The sequence below is a fragment of the Felis catus genome, chromosome B2, assembly GCF_018350175.1.
Source record: "Felis catus isolate Fca126 chromosome B2, F.catus_Fca126_mat1.0, whole genome shotgun sequence".
In the NCBI taxonomy this organism is placed as follows: Eukaryota; Metazoa; Chordata; class Mammalia; order Carnivora; family Felidae; genus Felis; species Felis catus.
Window position 1 is genome coordinate 79,639,303 of NC_058372.1, and position 20,772 is coordinate 79,660,074.

Here is a 20,772-nt window from a genome sequence, read left to right on the forward strand (position 1 = left end):
ATTTCTTCACTGGGTAATTTAAAACCCGGTGATATTGTGCACAGCAGCTGCACACATCATGAGTTCAGCATCAATTACAAACGAAACTGGTCATATGTTGTCCTTCATAGCTGTTACTATGTTCAAATCAAAAACCCAAGTCAACAAAATGGTATGAATATTGACGACCATAAGTCTTTTTATCAACCCTTGGGTTTGGGCTTTAAACAAACCTTCATTTTTAAATTCTTAGTTCTTATCTACCCAAATAGACTATACTTGCTAATTACATATCCAGTCCATACTATACTCCAGTAAGTGTCCTTATGAGAAAACTATACAGAGTAGTTGCAACTTTTAGATAACACAGCAACCTCAAGAAGAAAGTGAGGGCAGTACTGAACACTTTAAGAGTATAGAATCTATAGACCAGTGTTCTTTGTATAGCATTTACACTGACATCTAGTTTTAGGAACTAAAAACCTTGTATAACTTTAAATTGCTATTTTAGAAAGGGGAGTGGCGTTTTTCAAGAACTATGTTCCACTTGGTCTCTCTCTGATGCCAACTAACCAATAAAGCCTTTCTCATTCTGCTGCTGTGGGAAACAAGCAACAACAGAAAAGTAATAATGAGTTGAAAACAATTCAGTCTTAAGCACAGCCAAGGAGATGAAAGCGAGAGTCCCAGAACACCTCTCTTCCCAGCGCTCCCGGCCCGGGGCGGAGCACTTGCCAGCCAAATGAGGTGGGAACCTTGTACCCGGCGAGGCGCTGGAGGCGGGGCCCCGGGACTGTTCCCCCCGGGAGCAGCGGAGCTGCGCTGTGGGCCCCTCCCGGATTCTAGCGGACGCCGGGTGCGGGCGCTGGAGCGGGTGTGCAGTTAAAAGGCAGCTACCGAGCGGGCAGTCGAGCGGAGTGTTCGCGGGTCACCGGCTGCAGGCGCGATGAGACCGGGAGAGGAGCGGCCCTTGGAGGGGGGCGCTTGCAGCGGCGTCTCCCAGCTGGAGCTGCTGAAGCTGCGCGCCGCAGAGCGCATTGACGAGGCTGCCGAGCGCCTGGGGGCCCTGAGCCGCGCGATCTGGAGCGAGCCCGAGCTGGCCTACGAGGAGCACCGGGCCCACGGCGTGCTGACGCGCTTCTTCGAGCGCGAGCCTCCAGCTGCCTCTTGGGCAGTGCAGCCGCACTACCAGCTGGCCACGGCCTTCCGCGCAGAGTGGGAGCCGCTGGGGGTCCGTGCGGCGCGGCGCCCGCTGCAGCTGGGCTTCCTCTGCGAATACGACGCGCTGCCCGGCATCGGGCACGCCTGCGGCCACAACCTGATCGCCGAGGTCGGGGCGGCGGCCGCGCTGGGCGTGAAGGGGGCCCTGGAGGGGCTCCCCGGGCCGCCTCCGCCGGTGAAGGTGAGGTGGGGTCCTGGCGCGGGATTTTCATCGCCTGCCCAGACCGGGTCGTACCCGGGGACGGCGGGACCCGGCGCTTCCCGTGCGCACCTGCCGCCTCGGAGTCCCGGCCTCGCTTTTGCCAGAAGGCAGAACTCCTGGATCAGTCAGTAGTGCTTGAGGTGCCGACCCAGCGACTTTTTGCAGATTTTTGTTTCCTCTTCTGTAGTTGTAAACGATTGAGTAGAGTGGCCCTAAGGAAAGAACTTAGGACCAAGCCTGGTTTTCGTTGTGATTTATTTTTGGTAACAGAATTAACTGCGATTTGCTGACGAGGTTGTGCAATCTCTGGAAGAAGTAGTTATTGTAGGGAAACCTCCAGCCCCTCTTTATTAGGCTCCAAAACTTCTTTTGTTTGTGGCAGTCATAGGAGCTGTTGTGATTCGAATCGTTGGTATTTGGATAGGAATTTTTCAGTCATTGCAACTACCAAACCTTCCCTCAAAAATTGGAGAGGTGAATGAATACTACATAGATGAGTTCATCCTTAAGTTTTAATATTTATTTCATGATATTAAGAAATTTCTCCTTTAAGTGGGGAAATGTCATTTATGCTTGTTGTAGGGCAAGTTTAATCTCGTGTTACTGTGTTTTTTCAGATGGTATTCTTCATTCTGCGATCTAATTCCATCATCAACATTTGGCTTAATAAGGGCAAGGCTGATGTTTTATTTTCATATTCTATAGCCCATTTTTTTTCCCAATGTCAGTAGCTTTTCTCTTTTATCTTAACAGTTCCATCTTTTGTAGCTTTTTCTCTTTAGCTGCCTTCTCTTTTCTGCTTCTGGCGGCTTGTTTTTTGCATCTGGGTAGGTTTTTGTTTTGGGGGGGCGGGTCCTTTGCTATTGCATGCAACACGGGAGAGATTTAATTTTAACCAGACTTATGAAAGATTCAGAGACGTCAGCAAGATTTAACTTGAAGTCATCAAATTTACGGAGTCAAGGGTTCAGAGTAGAAAGCAGGTTCAATTATGAGTTCGAGTGCTTTGTAACTTCCAAAGAAGGCTCGACTTTGGGAAATGTACACCTTTGAATGGTAATGCACAGTTTTAGCAAGGTTATCAGTCCTCTCTTAAAATGGAATTTATGTTGATTCCCTTAACAAGCCAAGACTTTTTCCAATTTGTTTCATTGTATTCCTGTATATGATCTTGAAAGTGTATTAGTTGTTTATAATTTTTCTTTGCTCTTAAAAATTGTTTGAAGAAGTTAAGCTTAAATATCAAAGTAAAATGTTTATTCTGTAAAGTTCTCTTTTGTTTAATTAGGTGTTTGGTGACCAGTAAATCTGCCTGGTTGAACTGGTGGAATCGAATTAGTAAGTTTGTGTAATAGTCGGCTGTTTCTAACTGTGGTGTTAAGGTTTATTTAATGTTCATTATAAAGGTTTAATGAGTTAAGATCTTTTAATGAGTTAGCTCAGTAAGGAATCAAGAGTTCAGGTCTGAGGATCAGAACATCTAATCCTTGCTCTGCCTGGAGACTTGCAGTGTGTCCTGGGACAAAACACTTCACTCCATGCCTCAAAACCACCATCTCTGACATCCCTGAAATGATGACATATACTGCTCACCTACCTCACAGGGTTGTTGTGGGGATAACTAATAAGCAACTGGAACGTTCCTAACCAGTAAAGTGTTTATGAATAATTATATACATTACTAAAAGACTTAGTCAAGAAGAAGCTTTAAGAAATAAGTCCTAAAGAATTTTGAGGAATTAATTCAGTATATAGTATTTATCTTTTTTCATCTTTGCCTTTAGTTATATACAATTGAGTTATAAAATTAGGAAAAGTTTCCTGGTGTAGCTTTAGTGCATACTTTGTGCCAAATTGGTATAATAATGTAAATTTAAATGTGTAGTTAACTTAGCACCGTAGATTTATGCCCACTGCATTATTTAAGTGTCAGAGAACAACACCTCTCTCCATAGTTCAAGGACTTTAATGTAGGTTGTGAATACCTATGCAAGGGAACCTGTTTGATATTTTCCTGCGAGGATTTTGTTGTTGTTGTTTTGCTCTGACACAGGTATATCCTTCTAGGTAGTTGTCCTGGGAACGCCTGCAGAAGAAGATGGTGGTGGCAAAATTGATTTAATTGAAGCAGGGGCTTTTAAAAATCTTGATGTTGTTTTTATGGCCCACCCATCCCAAGAGAATGCTGCTTATTTACCTGATGTGGCTGAACATGAGTGAGTAATCAAGTTGAAATAAGCTCCTTAGTGGAAAAGACTATTAAGATATTTCTGTGTCCTAACTGGAGACTAAAACCCGGTACTTACATATTGAAAAAGTAAGTTGAAAAATGATGATGTGATGCCTTACTTGATTTCCATTGAATAACATTTGGTAAGCCTCTTCTATTTGAGATGGTGTTTGTAATTGGACTATTAACCTAGTGCATGGGGCACCTGGGTGGCTGAGTCGGTTAAGTGTCCTGACTCTTGATTTTGGCTCGGGTCATGATCTCATGGTCGTGACACTGAGCTCCGCATCAGGCTCCATGCTGAGTGTGGACCCTGCTTGGGATTCTCTCTGCCCCTCCCCTGTGTACGTGCACACTCTCTCTCAAAATAAATAAACACTAAAAAAATAGTGCCTAAAAAGCATTAAGACTAGCAAACAGAATATGTTGACGCTCGTATTCTATTCTGAACTATCTGAGAGCAATTAGGTTTCTAGAAAACATCTATCCTTTGACATGGGTTGTCTTTGCAACTGAATAGATTTGTAAGAGGCAGCTTTATTAGGGGCGCCTGGGTGGCTCAGTCGGTTGAGCATCTGACTTCGGTTCAGGTCATGATCTCACAGCTCGTGGGTTCGAGCCCCACGTCAGGCTCTGTGCTGACAGCTCAGAGCCCAGAGCCTGCTTCAGAATATATGGCTCCCTCTCTCACTCTTTGTCCTTCCCCTGCTCATGCTCTGTCTCTCTCTCTCAAAAATAAATAAACGTTAAAAAAAAAAAAAAGAGGCAGCTTTATTAGACTTGGGAAGAAAACACACTTCTCTAGTTTACTTCTTGTAATTTGAGTTCTTTGCAAAGAGGGTAAATTATATTTCTGAGAGAAAAGACAGAAACTAGCTGTGGATTTTAGTGGAATTTGCATCGGTACTCTTCTGATTTGTCCGGTGCCAAAACATTTTATTTATTTTCCTCTATGTGGAAGAGCTCACTCTTTTGGATCGCTGAAGTGGATTGAAGTTTGCACACCAGAAGTTTCAGTCACAGTAGTTAATGGGCCAGTCACCGGGCCAGTCTCCAGGAGCCACTGTTGATCTGCTTCGGGAAAACCACATGTTCTCCTCTGTGGGAGCTAGGGAGTGATAAAACCATTGCATCTGCGCTTCTAGGTGGTACTCACGTATCTTCCAGCTCAGAATGACCCCAGGCCTTGTTTTCACAGGATGACCATTTTAATCTTCCTTCTTATCACCAAGAGTTGATGCTGTGGCAGCAGGAAGAATCTTTCAACTTTGGTTTTGGGGGTAGTGCATCCTGGAACACCTGCAGAGGATCTTAGAGGTTAGAAGTCTCTGCCAAGGCCTCTGGCTAGAAGAGGCCTGCAGCTGTAGGCTTACCAGCCCGTTAGCCTTCTAGGACTTCGAGTTGGGCTTCTTGGCCTTGATCCATCAGCCCAGTTGGCCTCAGGCCTTTTCTTAGTCTCTGGCTTCTTAGAGTTTTCATTGGCCATCTGTTAAGATGGAAAAGGGAACAAGAATACAAACTAATTTTTGAAAATATTATGATCTTTTCATCCTAAAAATCTCCAACAATAAGTAAGATAAAACACTGTGTTCATATTGACCACCTTTCCTGCATCTTGTCCCTTCTTGAGAGGCATATATCCTTCCAGGACTTTTTTTTTTTTTTTTAAACGTTTTACTTATTTTTGAGACAGAGAGAGACAGAGCATGAACAGGGGAGGGTCAGAGAGAGGGAGACACAGAATCTGAAACAGGCTCCAGGCTCCGAGCCATCAGCCCAGAGCCCGACGTGGGGCTCGAACTCACGGACCGCGAGATCGTGACCTGACCTGAAGTTGGACACTTAACCAACTGAGCCACCCAGGCGCCCCCTTCCAGGACTTTTTGAGCATAGTTATAAACCTAAATAGGTACATATATAAATTGAATTTTAAGGGAGGATTCTTTTTTCCCCCTTAAATATTCTGCTAAATATATTGTTGGTCTGGCTCTTCCTTTTGATTTTTTTAAGTTTATTTACTTATTTTGAGAGACAGAGAGAGAGGGAGTACCAGTGGGTGCATGTGCAGGGTAGGGGCAGAGAGAGAGAATAATCCCAAGCAGGCTCCACACTCAGCACAGAGCCTGAAGCAGGACTCAATCCCACCAACTGTGAGATCATGGATACTCAGTGGACTGAGCCACCCAGGCACTCCCCCGTAGTTTGTTTAAAATATGCTTTTTGTCTTATTTTTCCTTTCCTTTTCCTATGTTCATCTGTTTTGTTTCTTAAATTCCACATGAGTGATATCATATATTTGTCTTTGACTTATTTCGCTTAGCATAATACATTCTAGTTCTATTCACGTTGTTGCAAATGGCAAGGTTTTATTCTTTTTGATTGCCAAGTAATATTCCATACTTTGCCTATTGTTGATAGCACTGCTGTAAACATTGGGGTGCTTTGAATCATCATTTTGTATCATTTGGGTAAACACCTAATAGTGCAGTTGCTGGGCCATAGGGTAGTTCTATTTTTAATTCAAAAAACATTTTTTAATGTTTTATTTATTTTTGAGAGATACAGAGCACAAGTGAGGGAGGGGCAGGGAGAGGAGACACCGAATCTGCAGCAGGCTTCAGGCTGTGAGGTGTCAGCACAGAGCCTGATGAGGGGCTTGAACTCACAAACTGTGAGATCATGACCTGAGCAGAAGTTAGATGCTTAACTGAGCCACCCAGGAGCCCCTATTTTTAATTTTTTGAGGAACCTCCATACGTTCTTCAGAGTGGCTGTACAGTTTGCATTCCCACCAATGGTGCAAAAGTGTTCCCCTTTTTTTGCATTCTCGCCAATGTCTGTTGTTTCCTAGCCATTCTGACAGGTGCAAAGTAGTATCTCATTGTGGTTTTGATTTGTATTTCCTTGATGATGAGTGATGTAGAGTATCTTTTCAGGTATCTTTTAGTATCTGGATGTCTTCTTAGGAAAAGTGTCTATTCCTGTCTTTTGCCTATTTCTTCACTGGATTATTTATTTTTGGGGTGTTGAATTTGATAAGCTTTTTTAACAGATTTTGGATACTAACCCTTTATCTGATATGTCATTTGCAAATGTCTTCTCCCATTTTGTCCATTGCCTTTCAGTTTTGTTGATTGTTTCCTTCGCTGTGCAGAAGGCTTTTATCTTGATGAAGTCCCAATAGTTCATTTTTGCTTTTGTTTTCCTTGCCTCCAGAGACCTGTCAAGTAAGAAGTTGCTGCAGCCAGGGTCAAAGAAGTTGTTGCATGTTTTCTCCTCGAGGAGTTTGATGGTTTCCCATCTTACATTTGGGTCTTTCATCGATTTTGAGTTTATTTTTGTGAATGGGGTAAGAAAGTGGTCCAGGTTCATTCTTCTGCATGTCACTGTCCAGTTTTCCCAGCACCATTTGCTAAAGAAACTGTCTTTTTCTCATTGGATATTCTTGCTTACTTTGTCAGAAATTCGTTGGTCATACGTTTGTGGATCCATATCTGGGTTTTCTATTCTGTTCCATTGATTATGTGCCTGTTTTCATGCCAGTACCATACTGTCTTGATGATTACAGCTTTGTGTAAAACAGCTTGAAGTCCGGAATTGTGATGCCTCCAGCTTTGATTTCCTTTTTCAACATTACTTTGGCTATTCAGGGTCTATTCTGGTTCTATACAAATTTTAGGATTGTTCTAGCTCTGTGAGGAATGCTGGTGTTATTTTAATAGGGATTGCATTGCACGTGCAGATTGCTTTGGGTAGTATCAACATTTTAACAACATTTGTTCTTCAAGTCCAGGGGCATAGAATGTTGTCTTTTCCATTTCTTCGTGTCTTCTTCAATTTCTTTCATAAGCTTTCTATAGTTTTTCAGCATACAGATCTTTTACCTCTTTGGTTAGGTTTATTCTTAGGTATGTTATGGTTTTTTGTAGAATTGTAGATGGGATTCATTCCTTGATTTCTCTTCATGCTGCTTCATTATTGACATACAGAAATGCAACCGGTTTCTGTATGTTGATTTTATATCCTGCAACTTTGCTGAATTCATGTATCCGTTCTAGCAGTTTTTTGGTGGAGTCTTTCGGGTTTTCCACGTAGAGGATCATGTCGTCTGTGAAGAGTGAAAGTTTGACTTCTTTGCCAATTTGGATGCCTTTTATTTCTTTTTGTTGTCTGTTTGCTGAGGCTAGGACTTCCAGTACTGTGTCGAATAACAGTAGTGAGAGTGGACATCCTGTCATGTTCCTGACCTTAGGGGGAAAGCTTTCAGTTTTTCCCCATTGAGGATGATATTAGCTGTGGGTCTTTCTTATATGGCCTTTATGGTGTCAAGATATGTTCACTCTATCCCTTTCTTGAGGGTTTTTATCAAGAAAGGATGCTGTATTTTGTCAAATGCTTTTTTTTTTTTTTGCATCTATTGAGAGGATCATATGGTTCTTTTTTTTCTAAATTTTTTTTTTTCCAATGTTTTTATTTATTTTTGGGACAGAGAGAGACAGAGCATGAACGGGGGAGGGGCAGAGAGAGAGGGAGACACAGAATCGGAAACAGGCTCCAGGCTCCGAGGCATCAGCCCAGAGCCCGACGCGGGGCTCGAACTCACGGACCGCGAGATCGTGACCTGGCTGAAGTCAGACGCTTAACCGACTGCGCCACCCAGGCGCCCCGAGGATCATATGGTTCTTATTCTTTCTTTTATTAATGTGGTATATCACGTTGATTGATTTGCAAATATTGAACAGGCCCTGCAGCCCAGGAATAAATCCCACTTGATCATGATAAATAATTGTTTTAATGTACTGTTGAATTTGGTTGCTAGATCTTGTTGAGAATTTTTGCATCTGGGTTCATCAGGGATGTTGGCCTAGAATTCTTCTTAGGGGGATCTTTGGTTTTGGAATTAAGGTAATGCTGTCTTCATAGAATGAGTTTGGAAACTTTCCTTCCATTTCTGTTTTTTGGAACATTTTGAGAAGAATAGGTGTTAACTTTTCTTTAAATGTCTGGTAGAATTCCCCTGGGAAGCCATCTGGGCCAGCATTCTTGTTTGTTGGGAGATTTTTGATAACTGATTCAATTTCTTTGCTGGTTATGGACCTGTTCAGATTTCCCATTTCTTCCTGTTTCAGTTTTGGTAGTGTGTGAGTTTCTAGGAATTCGTCCATTTCTTCCAGATTGCCCAGTTTGTTGGCATAAAATTTTTCATAGTATTTCTTATAATTGTATTTTTGTGGTGTTGATTGTGATCTCTCCTCTTTCATTCGTGATTTTATTTATTTGGGTCCTTTCCTTTTTCTTTTATGATAAAGCTGGCCAGGAGTTTATCAGTTTTATTTATTCTTTCAGAGAACCAGCTCTTAGTTTCATTGATCTGTTCTACTGGTTTTTTGTTTGTTTGTTTGTTTGTTTGTTTGCTTCTATATTGTTTATTTCTGCTCTAATCTTTCTTATTTCCCTCCTTCTGCTGGCTTTGTGTTTTATTTGCTGTTCCTTTTCTAGCGCCTTTAGGTGCCTTTAGGTGTGAGGTTAGATTGTGTGTTTGGGACCTTTCTTGCTTCTTGAGATAGGCCTGAATTGCAATATACTTTACTCTTAGAGGGAGACAAACCATAAGAGACTCTTAAATACAGAGAACAAACTGAGGGCTACTGGAGGGGAAGGGGGTTGGGAGGATGGGCTAAATGGGTGATGGGCCTTAAGGAGGGCACTTGTGATGAGTACTGGTGTTGTATGTAAGTGATAAATCACTAAATTCTGCTCCTGAAACTAATACCACACTGTATGTTAATTAACATGAATTTAAATTACTAAAATAAATAAAAAGTAAAATATGCTCTCTAAAATGTTTTAAAATACACTAAAAATACTAATGCTGAAAAAAATAACCATTAACACTTATTTTCCTATAGTTTGTTGTATGTTAATTATACTTAGATTTGAACCCTGAAAGAAATGGTGCTAGAGCCATTTTCATAAAGGTCATCCTCTTCCATATTATATTTATCACCAGTTTTGTTAAAATTCCAGTTTCAAGGTGATGGTGATAAGATATATATCAAGGAACTAACAAATATCCTAAAATCTTAAAAATATATTTGGATGCTTTTAACTTGTTTTTATTTTGCCAGCAGAATGTTTTGAATTCATCAAGGAATATGAGCATGCCAAGGATTCTTGAATCTAGTTTGTTAAAAAAAAAAACTAAGTCTAGAATAGCTTTTTGGTAATTTAAATGTGGGTACTATTACTTAGGCTTAAAAAGTGTTGCCTATACAAGTCATCTTTATAAATAACTATTTAATATGCAATCCTTTCTTTAACCCTTATTTTTTATTGTATCTGAGTAGTTAAATTGGTATGAGAACTATTTGGAAGTGCAGTAACATAACTGATAAAATTTTGAGATATTAGTGATGCAGGTGTTTTGGAACACTAATAAAATGTTGGTCAGGAACAACTGACTTAATGCTAGAATATCTTAGGATATTGTGAGTGTAATCTGGTATTCAGAGGTTGTCTTAATTCATTTCAGATTGTCACCTATTTCTGTTTTCCTTCACCTGCCCTCCCCCACTTAAATTTTTTTTTTCAACGTTTTTTTTATTTATTTTTGGGACAGAGAGAAACAGAGCATGAACGGGGGAGGGGCAGAGAGAGAGGGAGACACAGCATTGGAAGCAGGCTCCAGGCTCCGAGCCATCAGCCCAGAGCCTGACGCGGGGCTCGAACTCACTGACCGCGAGTTCGTGACCTGGCTGAAGTCGGACGCTTAACCGACTGCGCCACCCAGGCGCCCCATGCCCTCCCCCACTTAAGATAGAATTATCTGAGTTTAGCAGACATTTTATATAGAGTTATTACTATGCAGTGTAGAAGGAGACAGGAGCCCTCTTTTTGTAATTCCAGTGCCTAATACAGAATTGCATGTTTGTTTGAATTGAGTTGTGTACAAATTAAATTTCTATTGGGGGTTGGTTGAACAAAATTCTCTCTCTCTCTCTCTCTCTCTCTCTCTCTCTCTCTCTCTCTTTTCTCTTTTTTGGAATGCTTTCTTTGTTTCAGTCACTGTATTACATAATAGTAAACTACAGCTAAGGTGTATAAATTGCTGTGTTATTTCTACAAATGATTTGCAAATAAAAATTCCAGCAGTGTTACTTAATTCTGAATACTTGTTGGGTAATTCTAATTACGGTACCTGGATTTTCTTTAGTGACTTTGAAAAGAATAATTCCAAATGATGTTTTGTTTCCTAGTGTGATTGTGAAATACTATGGAAAAGCATCTCATGCTGCTGCATATCCCTGGGAAGGAGTAAATGCATTAGATGCTGCCGTTCTCGCCTACAACAATCTGTCTGTGTTGAGACAGCAAATGAAACCAACCTGGAGAGTTCATGGTACGAATGTCAAGTATGTTGTGTAATGGATGGTGCTTAATATATTTCAGTGCCATGTAATTAACATTTGATTTTTAAAAATTGTAAACATTTTATATACTTTATATGAATATTCCAAACTTTTTAAACAGTTTCCAAAATTCATGTGACAGGATACTAGGATGTTTGTATGTGTTGGCTAAGAAAACAATTAAAAAAGTATTTATGTATAAATGGAATGGTCATTTTGAGTATTAGAGATAATGTTTTATGTAAGGATGTACATGTTTTCTGTGGGTATTTGAAAGTTGGATCTTGATTTTCCAGTTATCCTCACTGTTTTTTAATGGTAACAAATCATTTTCTCAATTTAAAAAAGTTATGGTTACTGGTTTTATTTTCTCAAGTGCTGATAAAATGAGTAACATCTTTTTAAATTATGTGTATCACCTTAATGTAACTACAGTAATAAAGTATGATCTTAAAGGTATGAATTTATTTTTTAGTTATTTTCTTATGATTTGGGAAACTGTTATCCTTTAATATCTTTTTTTTACCTGATTTTGTTATAGGCTTAAATTAGTTTGTAATTGCACTTTGACCAATGTCCTACCTTAGTTTTTCTAAGAGAAATATGTAAAAATAATTGATAATTTTTAAAGCAGATCAAATAAATTTAGATTTTGTGTATCTATTTCAGTTATTATTTTGAATGGATAAATCTTTCCTCTCAGTGTAGTTCCAAATAAATGTATTTGTTTTGACAGTTAATAGCACTTAGTGGTCTTCGACCTGCATCGGTTTCTTGCTGGTATAAAAATTATGTTCCCAGAGCTAAATACCATTGAAAGTATTCATAGGAATCTGGAAATACGAGGATAATTATAGAACCTTGTGCCATTTTTTTTCTTTTAAGTCAAAAGTTTATCAAAACGTACAACTATTACTACTTTATTAAGCCTACTGAAATAAACTCTTTCAGAAGTCTTAAGATTGTTATAAAAGTTTCTAAGAGTTTCTTTATAATCATGCAACATAATTTCTCAACATTGTTAAATTCCTTAGAATTAAGTATGGATAGACAATTTTTTATCTCTTAGCCAGAAAGCATTGCCCTATGTATAGAAACTTTTGTACAAAAAAAAAAAAAAAAAAGAAAAAAATTTTGTACAGCACATCAAAAATCATTGATTGGTATATCTGTGAAGCTAATAAATTGAAATTGTTTTTCTTCATGTACATATTGAAAATTCTATGGGTGTATTTAAACTTAAAGAAATGGTCTCCAAGCTCAATTTCAGTAATTTGGTTCTTTTTGTAGGCATAATAAAAAGTGGTGGTGTAAAACCCAATATCATTCCGTCTTATTCTGAATTAATCTATTACTTCCGTGCACCCTCAATGAAAGAACTTCCAGTTTTGACCAAAAAGGCAGAAGATTGCTTCAGAGCTGCAGCTTTGGCTACTGGGTGTACAGTAAGAACTTTTAAGAGTTAATATAAGTTATAATCAGAGGTAATCTATATGGGCTGGAGTTAAGTTAGAGTATTATTAAATTAGATTAGAACCTAACTTGCCCTTTTTTCATTTGGCAATGTTTAGAGTATGTAAGATCAGTTGAGTGAATGGGTGATGTGAAAGTCTTTAATTCATACTTGTTTTACTCAGTGCCCACATAGAAAGGACTATAGTCATCTTATTGCACTGTAATTAGAATAATTCTTGATAATGCTGAGTTCCCTGCCTTTTTGCAAGATATAGCCTTCCTTATTGGCAGTTGTGTTTTCAGAATTGCTCAGTATAGTTCCTATAAAGGGAACTTTATGGCAAAATCAGCAAAAGCTGTTTCGGGTGAAATTATTAGATATGTGCAGTAACGATATAAATACTTATGGCTTGCTGGAATGAAAGGTAAAATAGATGCAGAAGTTAGTGAAGAAATGTTGTTCATTTAAACCATAAAGTCAGTGACGTTTCGGTGCCAGTCACGTAGGGTATACAGCAGAACGAGAAGTTTCAGAATTACATCAGTCTTTTCCTGGGCAGAGGTTGTAGTCTAGTGGGAGAGACAGGATCTGGGTCTGTGCCTCTCAGCCTACTGATTTGGTAACTTTAGAAAACACCATTTAATAACTTTGGGCCTCCATTTTCTCTTGAAAAAGGGAGATAATAATATACTTTATGTTCTTGTGAAAATTAAATGAGAGAATATTTGTTAAGAGTTAGGGCCTAGACCTCATACTTACAACTTATTTGTTTCTGCTCTCAGATGTATGATTTGTTCACATAGTAATAGTGTCTCACAGTACTAGTGATTCTCAGCATATATGGTAAGTGTCCAGAGAGTAAAAAATTAATCCTTTGTCCCTTATTTATGAGACCAGTGTTCTAACCCCTGAGCTACAGAGCCAATCCTTTATCCCTTATTTATAATTATAAATATAAATATTGATAGAATAAACACATGAACTATTACCGTTAACTCCAAATCTCAAGGCATAATATTCCCTTAGGATAAGGTTCATTGTTACTGGATTTTAATCTATATTTTAAATAGTCTCTTAATAACTTTTTATATTTTGGCTGACTTGTAATACATGAATGACATATATTATAAGTATGTTCTTTCTTTCTTTCTTTCTTTCTTTCTTTCTTTCTTTCTTTCTTTCTTTCTTTCTTTCTTTCTTTCTTTCTTTAAGTTTATTTTGAGTCAGAGTCAACCAAATGAGTCACCTAGATGCCCCGGTTGTCATTATTTCTAGCTTAGATGTTGCTAAGAGTAGAAGAAATGTCAGCCCTGCCATTTTATAATTGACTTTTACTAATGTTATGGCTATTGCCTTTAGTTTGTGGAACTATTATCCATTTTGATTTAATCAAAACTAAATCTATAAATCCTCTTAACTGTGTACCTATAAACTGCTTATAATTCTTGACACACTGAAACACTGAAGTTAATAAATGAGGACATGGGGTTCCTGGTGGCTCAGTCGGTAGAGCATGCAACTCTTGATCTCAGGGTTGTGATTTTGAGCCCCACATTGGGTGTAGAGATTACTTTTAAAAATAAATAAATAATAAATGAGGACCGTAGCCAACCCTTCTTCATCATAAACCTGTCTCTCCTAGGTACCTTTATATCTTTTGGACCAGTTATTGGTGTCAGTGTTGGCTTATATTTTGAATATGAGTAAAGCTTAATTTTTTTCTTTAAGAGGCTGCAGTCTAGAGCAGTGTTCCTCAGTGTCTGCTCTTTGGACCACCTGCATCAGAATTACTTGGGGGTCCTGGTTAAAATGGAGATTCCTGGGCTTCCCCCACACCCTATATAAGTTACCGAAGTTGAGACTTACTGGCTGGGAGAGTGAGGTGACATCATGTTGTTTGGTGCATATGTAACATGAAGGGGATAGGGCCTGAGGGAAGTCTTATTACCGATTTTTTTAAGGTAAAATATTTAAGAGAATTTATATCTGTAAGGGAAAGTGTACCCTCTTAAACCTCTTGCTGATTTGAAAATTAGATAGTGAATTTGAGTTTTTTATTTCAGAATTTGTCTTACGATTTTTTTTAGGTAGAAATTAAAGGTGGAGCACATGATTATTACAATGTTCTTCCCAATAAGAGCCTATGGAAGGCTTATATTGAAAATGGAAAAAAACTGGGAATAGAATTTATTTCAGAAGATGCAATGTTGAATGGCCCTTCAGGTAATCAGGTTCTTTCACATATACTATATTGCACTGTTTGAGGAAGGAAAATACCATCTTTGGTTAGAGGGTTTTGTTCGACAGCTTTGGAGGTAGGGAGGTATTGCTCTTAACAATATTTTTCACAAACTGAATGGTTAGGGGAACGAAACTAAAGAACTCTTCAGTGAGTGCAAAGTGTTAAATGAGCAGATTTGTTTTTAGAAATAGCGTACTATTTCCTTTGTATTCTAAATAGTTCTAGTGTTTAAATTCGCTTAGTTCTAATTTTAAAGTAAGCTACTTAAAGGAGAAATAGAATTTTAATTCATTGTCAGTCCTCAGTAAGCAGGCTAGCAAGTAGTTATAAGGAGGCATGCCAGTTGCTGAGGAGTAATTATTATGGTTGTTTACTACTAGTTGTTTAGTAAACAACTTAGAATTTAAATAATTATATTGGGGACTATTTTAGAGTTTTTCCTTTTTAAAAGGATCATTTCTAATATGTTTCCATGTTAGAGATGTATCTCCTAAAATATAACAATAAATGCTGATGAAGTGGACTCAAAAGGACTTGACCATAGAAATGGGGTGTTGATGTCATTTACTGAGATAAGGAGTTCAAGAGAAAGCAGGTTGGGGTGTGCTATGTTGGTATATATTATTAGTATGTTAAGTTTGATGTGCGTACAGGATTTCTAAGGGGAACTGTTCAGTAGACTGTGGAACCCCCAAATGATGCCTAGGTTGGAGATGTAGGAGTTGGCAATATCTGAAAAGTAACTGAAAACACAGGAGTATTTGGTGTGCTGGTGATTGCCAGCACTTAGGAGACAGGTAAAGGAAGCAATTTAGAGGAGACAGATAGTGACCAGAGAAAAGGCCAGACAATCAGGAGAAGTCAAGTCATGGAAGCCAAAGGAGTAGAGAATTTCTAGAAGGAAAGGAGTGGCAAATCATGTCTGGTGCTATAGAGAATGGATAAGTATGGTCTGGCATCTATTGGACTAACAATTAGAAACCCATGGATTGTCTTACTTTTCTAAGGATCTACTGATTTTGGAAATGTTACTTTTGTGGTTCCTGGGATTCATCCATATTTTTACATTGGATCTAATGCCTTGAATCATACAGAACAATATACTGAAGCTGCAGGTATGTGTTATTAGAAGTGAATGTGTGGGCATATGTTCTCTTTTTGTGGTAATAGCTCCATGTTTTTTCATTAGCTAACTTTACCTCAGAAAATGCTGTATTCTGGTGGGCATTTCAAGAGGTGGTTTAGATATCGAGAGCTAACCTGAAAACCAGTGTATAAGTTTATCATAAATAGGGTGGTTTCTTCATTTATTTTCTCCACCTTTTAGGGTCACAAGAAGCTCAGTTCTACACTTTGCGTACGGCCAAAGCTCTGGCAATGACCGCGTTGGATGTTATTTTTAAACCAGAGTTGCTGGAGAGAATCAAGGAGGACTTTAAATTGCAACTTCAAGAAGAAGAATTTTTAAATACAGTAGAATAAAAGGAAGACCTAGGAGCCACTTATGGATCATTAAGAAGTACTGATTTTTTTCTTGAATCTTTTTTAATAATGGAGGAGGGCATGCTTAATTTTTAGTCTTAAGGGAATCAAATTCCTCTTACCTAAAGAGGGAGGCCATGATCCATGATGCAGAGAAAACACATTACCTCATATCTAAAATGAAAAATTTCAGGGGCGCCTGGCTGGCTCATTCGGAGGAGTGTTCAACTCTTGATCTCATGTGGTTGTTGAGTTTGAGCTGATACGTAATGGCATTTCTTTTCTTTTCTTTTCTTTTTTTTTTAAGATTTTAAGTAATCTCTACATCCGACATGGGGCTCAAACTCACAAAGCCACAAGATTAAGAGTTGCACGCTCCTCTGACTGAGCTAGCTGGGCACCCCTGTAATGGCATTTCTTTTTCTTTTTCCATTTCTTTTGCGATGGCATTTCTTAATCTGGATGATCCATGGCTTATCAGTGATAATATTTTATAAATTCATATGTTGTGGAGCTATATTTTAAAAGATCAGGGGATTTCAAACTTTATATTTAGAATTGACCCATGAAAGATTTTTTCTTTCTTTCTTTCTTTCTTTCTTTCTTTCTTTCTTTCTTTCTTTCTTTCTTTCTTTCTTTCTTTCTTTCTTTCTTTTGGTATAGGATGGTAAAATAATTTTAAAATTATTTTAAAATTTAAAATTTTTAAATTCAGATTCTAAATTTAGGAAAAGTTCATTTTGAACATCTGATTATATCTATGTTGACTTAGAGAATCTTTTCATTGATAGTAAAAGCAGGATTTTAATCAGAAATGCTGTGGGAAACAACTAGAAGTTCAGTACAAAGAATAAGCTTCAGTTTTACCATTTGAAGGAAAATGAATATGTTTTGTTTTGTTTTTTACATAATTAACTCTGAGAAGTGGCATTAAAGTGCTATTCCTAATTCTGTATTTCTGTATTAGGAAAACATATAGACAGATAGGGTTAGACTTTTCCTGTGAAGTGTTTGCTTGGTAGCATATTCTAGAGGGACTTACTGAGAAAGGAGCAATGTCCATTTGCTTTGAGTGTCAGCGTCATGTAACTGGTCACCTCTACCCAGCAGCCCTATTCAGACTTCTGCTCAGAAGTCAGTCTGTCCAGTTTACTGAGTTTAAGGGACAGAATTCTAAGCCTTCTTAGGCTCTCTCAATATTAATTTAAAAGTATTCTAAGTTTTTCTTGGTTCTTAGTGTGAGTTTCTTGAACATGGTAAAAGAATGTGAAAAAAGTACCCGGTAAGACAAATCCTTTAAGCTGTGAATATAGTAAACCTCTAGTGTACTTTGTTTTAAAGGAACTCCTCAAAGTTGAGTGTATTCCAAAAACATGAGGGGAAAGAGAAAAGTAAGCGTTTGGCCTCTTCTGCCACAAGCAAGTCACTCAGGGCCAGGAGCCTTGAGGTCCCCACTTGGAAAGTTAGATCACTTATCCCTACAGTCCTTTGAACCTCTAAGTTCCTGTTCGATCTGAGATTATTTAAAATTGAAAAAAAAAGACAGGTGTAACTTTGGGGACAGTTAGTAGTTGAGAATTGCTTTTCTTCTATATCAAGGGACTACAAGCTATGGCCTCATTTGGTAAGCACCTGATTGTATATGGCCAGCATGCTAAAAGTAATCCTTACCTTTTTTTTTTTTTTTTAATATTTGTTTATTCTTGAGAGGGAGAGAGACAGAGCACCAGTGGGGGATGGGGAGAGCGAGAGAGGGACACAGAATCTGAAGCAAGCCCCTGGTTCTGAGCTGTCAGCACAGAGCCTGACGCGGGGCTTGAACTCACGAGCCATGAGATCATGACCTGAGCTGAAGTTGGATGCTCAACCACCTGAGCCACTCAGGCACCCCAATCCTTACATTTTTAAGGGATCATAGGGGGAAAAAAAGCATCAGAGACCAAGACCAGATCATGTGACCTTTAAAACTTAAAATATTTACTACCTGGTCCTTTATTTTACTTATTTTTTTTTCAATATATGAAGTTTATTGTCAAATTGGTTTCCATACAATACCCAGTGCTCATCCCAACAGGTGCCCTCCTCAATACCCATCACCCACCCTCCCCTCCCTCCCACCCCCCATCAGCCCTCAGTTTGTTCTCAGTTTTTAAGAGTCTCTTATGGTTTGCCTCCCTCCCTCTCTTTTTTTTTCCCTTTCCCTCCCCCATGGTCTTCTGTTAAGTTTCTCAGGATCCACGTAAGAGTGAAAACATATGGTATCTGTCTTTCTCTGTGTGACTTATTTCACTTAGCATCACACTCTCCAGTTCCATTGCGACAAAATGGCCCTTTACTTTAAAAAGTTTGCCAGTCTTTGTCCTATATAACAGTAAAATAGAATGTTTGTCTTTGACTTCCATCATATCATCAAATCTTCTCCTAAGATAAAACTTCCAGCCTTTGAATTGAAAACATGGAGAAAAGGGTTTAGATGGCAGTGCCCTGGCGCTGACCGCTGTAATGCATGGGCAGTTTGTCTTCGTTTGGAGTTCTGGAACTTCAGAAGTTTGTTTCTTTTAGCATTTACTTCGCTCTGAGACACAGCTACCCCAGTGCCTTAAGACTCCTCTATGCAAGCTAGCCTTCCAGCTCTTCACATCAGCTTTTAGAACTGGATCTTCACGACATGCTTTGTCTGATTATTTGTAACTGCAAATAGTGCTGACTATTACAGACGAGAGACGGATCAGCAGAGGCTTCAGGCTGAGACTTGGGTATATCCAAGATCACCGGTTTATATGGATGGAATTAGTTTCCTCATTATCAACTTAATAAATTTCCCAACTACAGGTTTTAAATTCCTTTTATAAGCCTTGTACTGTAAGGAGCACAGTTTTATCTTCTAAAGCCACGATAACTTTAACAGGTAACCCAACACACTAATATTCTCTTGTTTTTTGTGAAGTGTCACAAGTTCATTGTTATTCATACAAAGTATTTTGTGTTTTGTTTGTGATTGATTTACTTTTTAAAAACAAATTAGAGGGGCGCCTGGGTGGTGCAGTCGGTTAAGTGTCCGACTTCAGCCAGGTCACAATCTCGCGGTCCGTGAGTTCGAGCCCTGCGTCAGGCTCTGGGCTGATGGCTCAGAGCCTGGAGCCTGTTTCCGATTCTGTGTCTCCCTCTCTCTCTGCCCCTCCCCCGTTCATGCTCTGTCTCTCTCTGTCCCAAAAATAAATAAACGTTGAAAAAAAATTAAAAAATAAATAAATAAATAAAAACAAATTAGAGAAAATTTCAGGTTAGTGATTCCATTGTTACTGATTCACTTGCGCTCTGATAAGTATTCTCACATGAGAGAACGGGAACGAGGTGTGGTGTTGCAGCTGGGGTGAAGGTATAGTCTGCACCAGCACTATCTGCCATAAGCCACAGTGTGGAACTAATGCTGATGTGCCACTGAGATTTGCATCCCATCTGAGTGTAATACTGTATTTTCCTTCCGATTTTTGAAAACTCTGATCAGAATACGGATTTATTCATTGGAACATGTCATGGATTTATCACATCAGAAGAAGTTGAGAAGTGATTCTCTAGAGTCTATCCAGAAGGATGGTGTTTGTTGTTGTTGTTGTTGTTTATAAAGTTTATTTATTTTGAGAGAGAGAGAGAATCCCAAGTAGGCTCTATGACAGCACAGAGCCTGACATGGGGCTCAAACCCATGAACCGTGAGTTCATGACCTGAGCTGAAATCAAGTGTTGGATGCTTAACTGACTGAGCCACCCAGGCGCCCCTGGTGTTTCGGGTTTTTTTTTTTTTAGTCCTAGATCTTACCTTGACATTTTATATTATTTTACTTTAATAGTATTTAGTATAATTCAGATTCTTTAAATCCCTTTCTGTTTTTTATATACCAGTGAGTTAATTGAGCCACATTACACTAAAAAATATAAATAAATACATACATAAACTCCGAAGTCAAAATCTCATTCCAGAGGAACCAGTTATCACCAGTATTCATTATGCCATTTGAATTTAGGAGATTGCTTCCTTCATAACATACATTTTCCTTTTGGAACTAAGCTCTTTCTATACCCTCCTACTTCAGTGGCATGTTTCCTAAGTAACAGTGCTGAATTTTCATAAACGTTTGTACTTGGCTTAAATTACCATGGTTGGTTGGTTCTCACAGGATGCATTAAATCTCCAGAGATTTTGGAAGATAAACAAGGAAGCACTAGGTTACAGGCGAACAGTGTCACTTTTAGATAAGGAAGGGTTATATTGAGCTCTTTATACATAAAAGAGGATTGCTTGGTTTTAGGAGGTTAACAAATGAATAGGACTTTTTAAAATTTATAACTTCGTGTCTTGTTTTTGAGGAAACTCACAGACCGTGAGATCATGACCTGAGCCGAAGTTGGATGCTTAACCAACTAAGCCACCCAGGCACCCCTATTACGTGCCTTTTTAATGATCTTTCATTGCTTGTATCCTGAAGTGAAAGTCTTTTTCTCCAATATTAACTTTTAGCCATCTTTGTTAAATTAACAGACTTTAAAATGT

At 38.7% G+C, this 20,772-nt stretch overlaps 1 protein-coding gene across 1 annotated transcript; it reads left to right on the plus strand.

Annotated features, from left to right (window-relative positions):
* Window positions 1–587: 587 nt before the first annotated feature.
* PM20D2 (peptidase M20 domain containing 2) lies at window positions 588–17,169 on the plus strand. The gene is made up of 7 exons (XM_003986367.6): window positions 588–1,381; window positions 3,470–3,618; window positions 10,889–11,031; window positions 12,332–12,486; window positions 14,585–14,720; window positions 15,747–15,854; window positions 16,067–17,169. Exons 1-7 carry the CDS (start codon window positions 926–928, stop codon window positions 16,219–16,221), a joined length of 1,302 nt encoding a protein of 433 aa, XP_003986416.1. The 5' UTR covers window positions 588–925; the 3' UTR covers window positions 16,222–17,169.
* The last annotated feature ends 3,603 nt before the right edge of the window (window positions 17,170–20,772 follow it).

Bases quoted from the DNA above. Each gene is read 5' to 3' on its own strand.
- PM20D2 (XM_003986367.6), top strand. From the start codon at position 926: ATGAGACCGGGAGAGGAGCGGCCCTTGGAGGGGGGCGCTTGCAGCGGC. The intron at 1,382-3,469 runs GTGAGGTGGGGT...ATATCCTTCTAG, and splicing joins GGCCGCCTCCGCCGGTGAAG to GTAGTTGTCCTGGGAACGCC. The intron at 12,487-14,584 runs GTAAGAACTTTT...GATTTTTTTTAG, and splicing joins CTTTGGCTACTGGGTGTACA to GTAGAAATTAAAGGTGGAGC.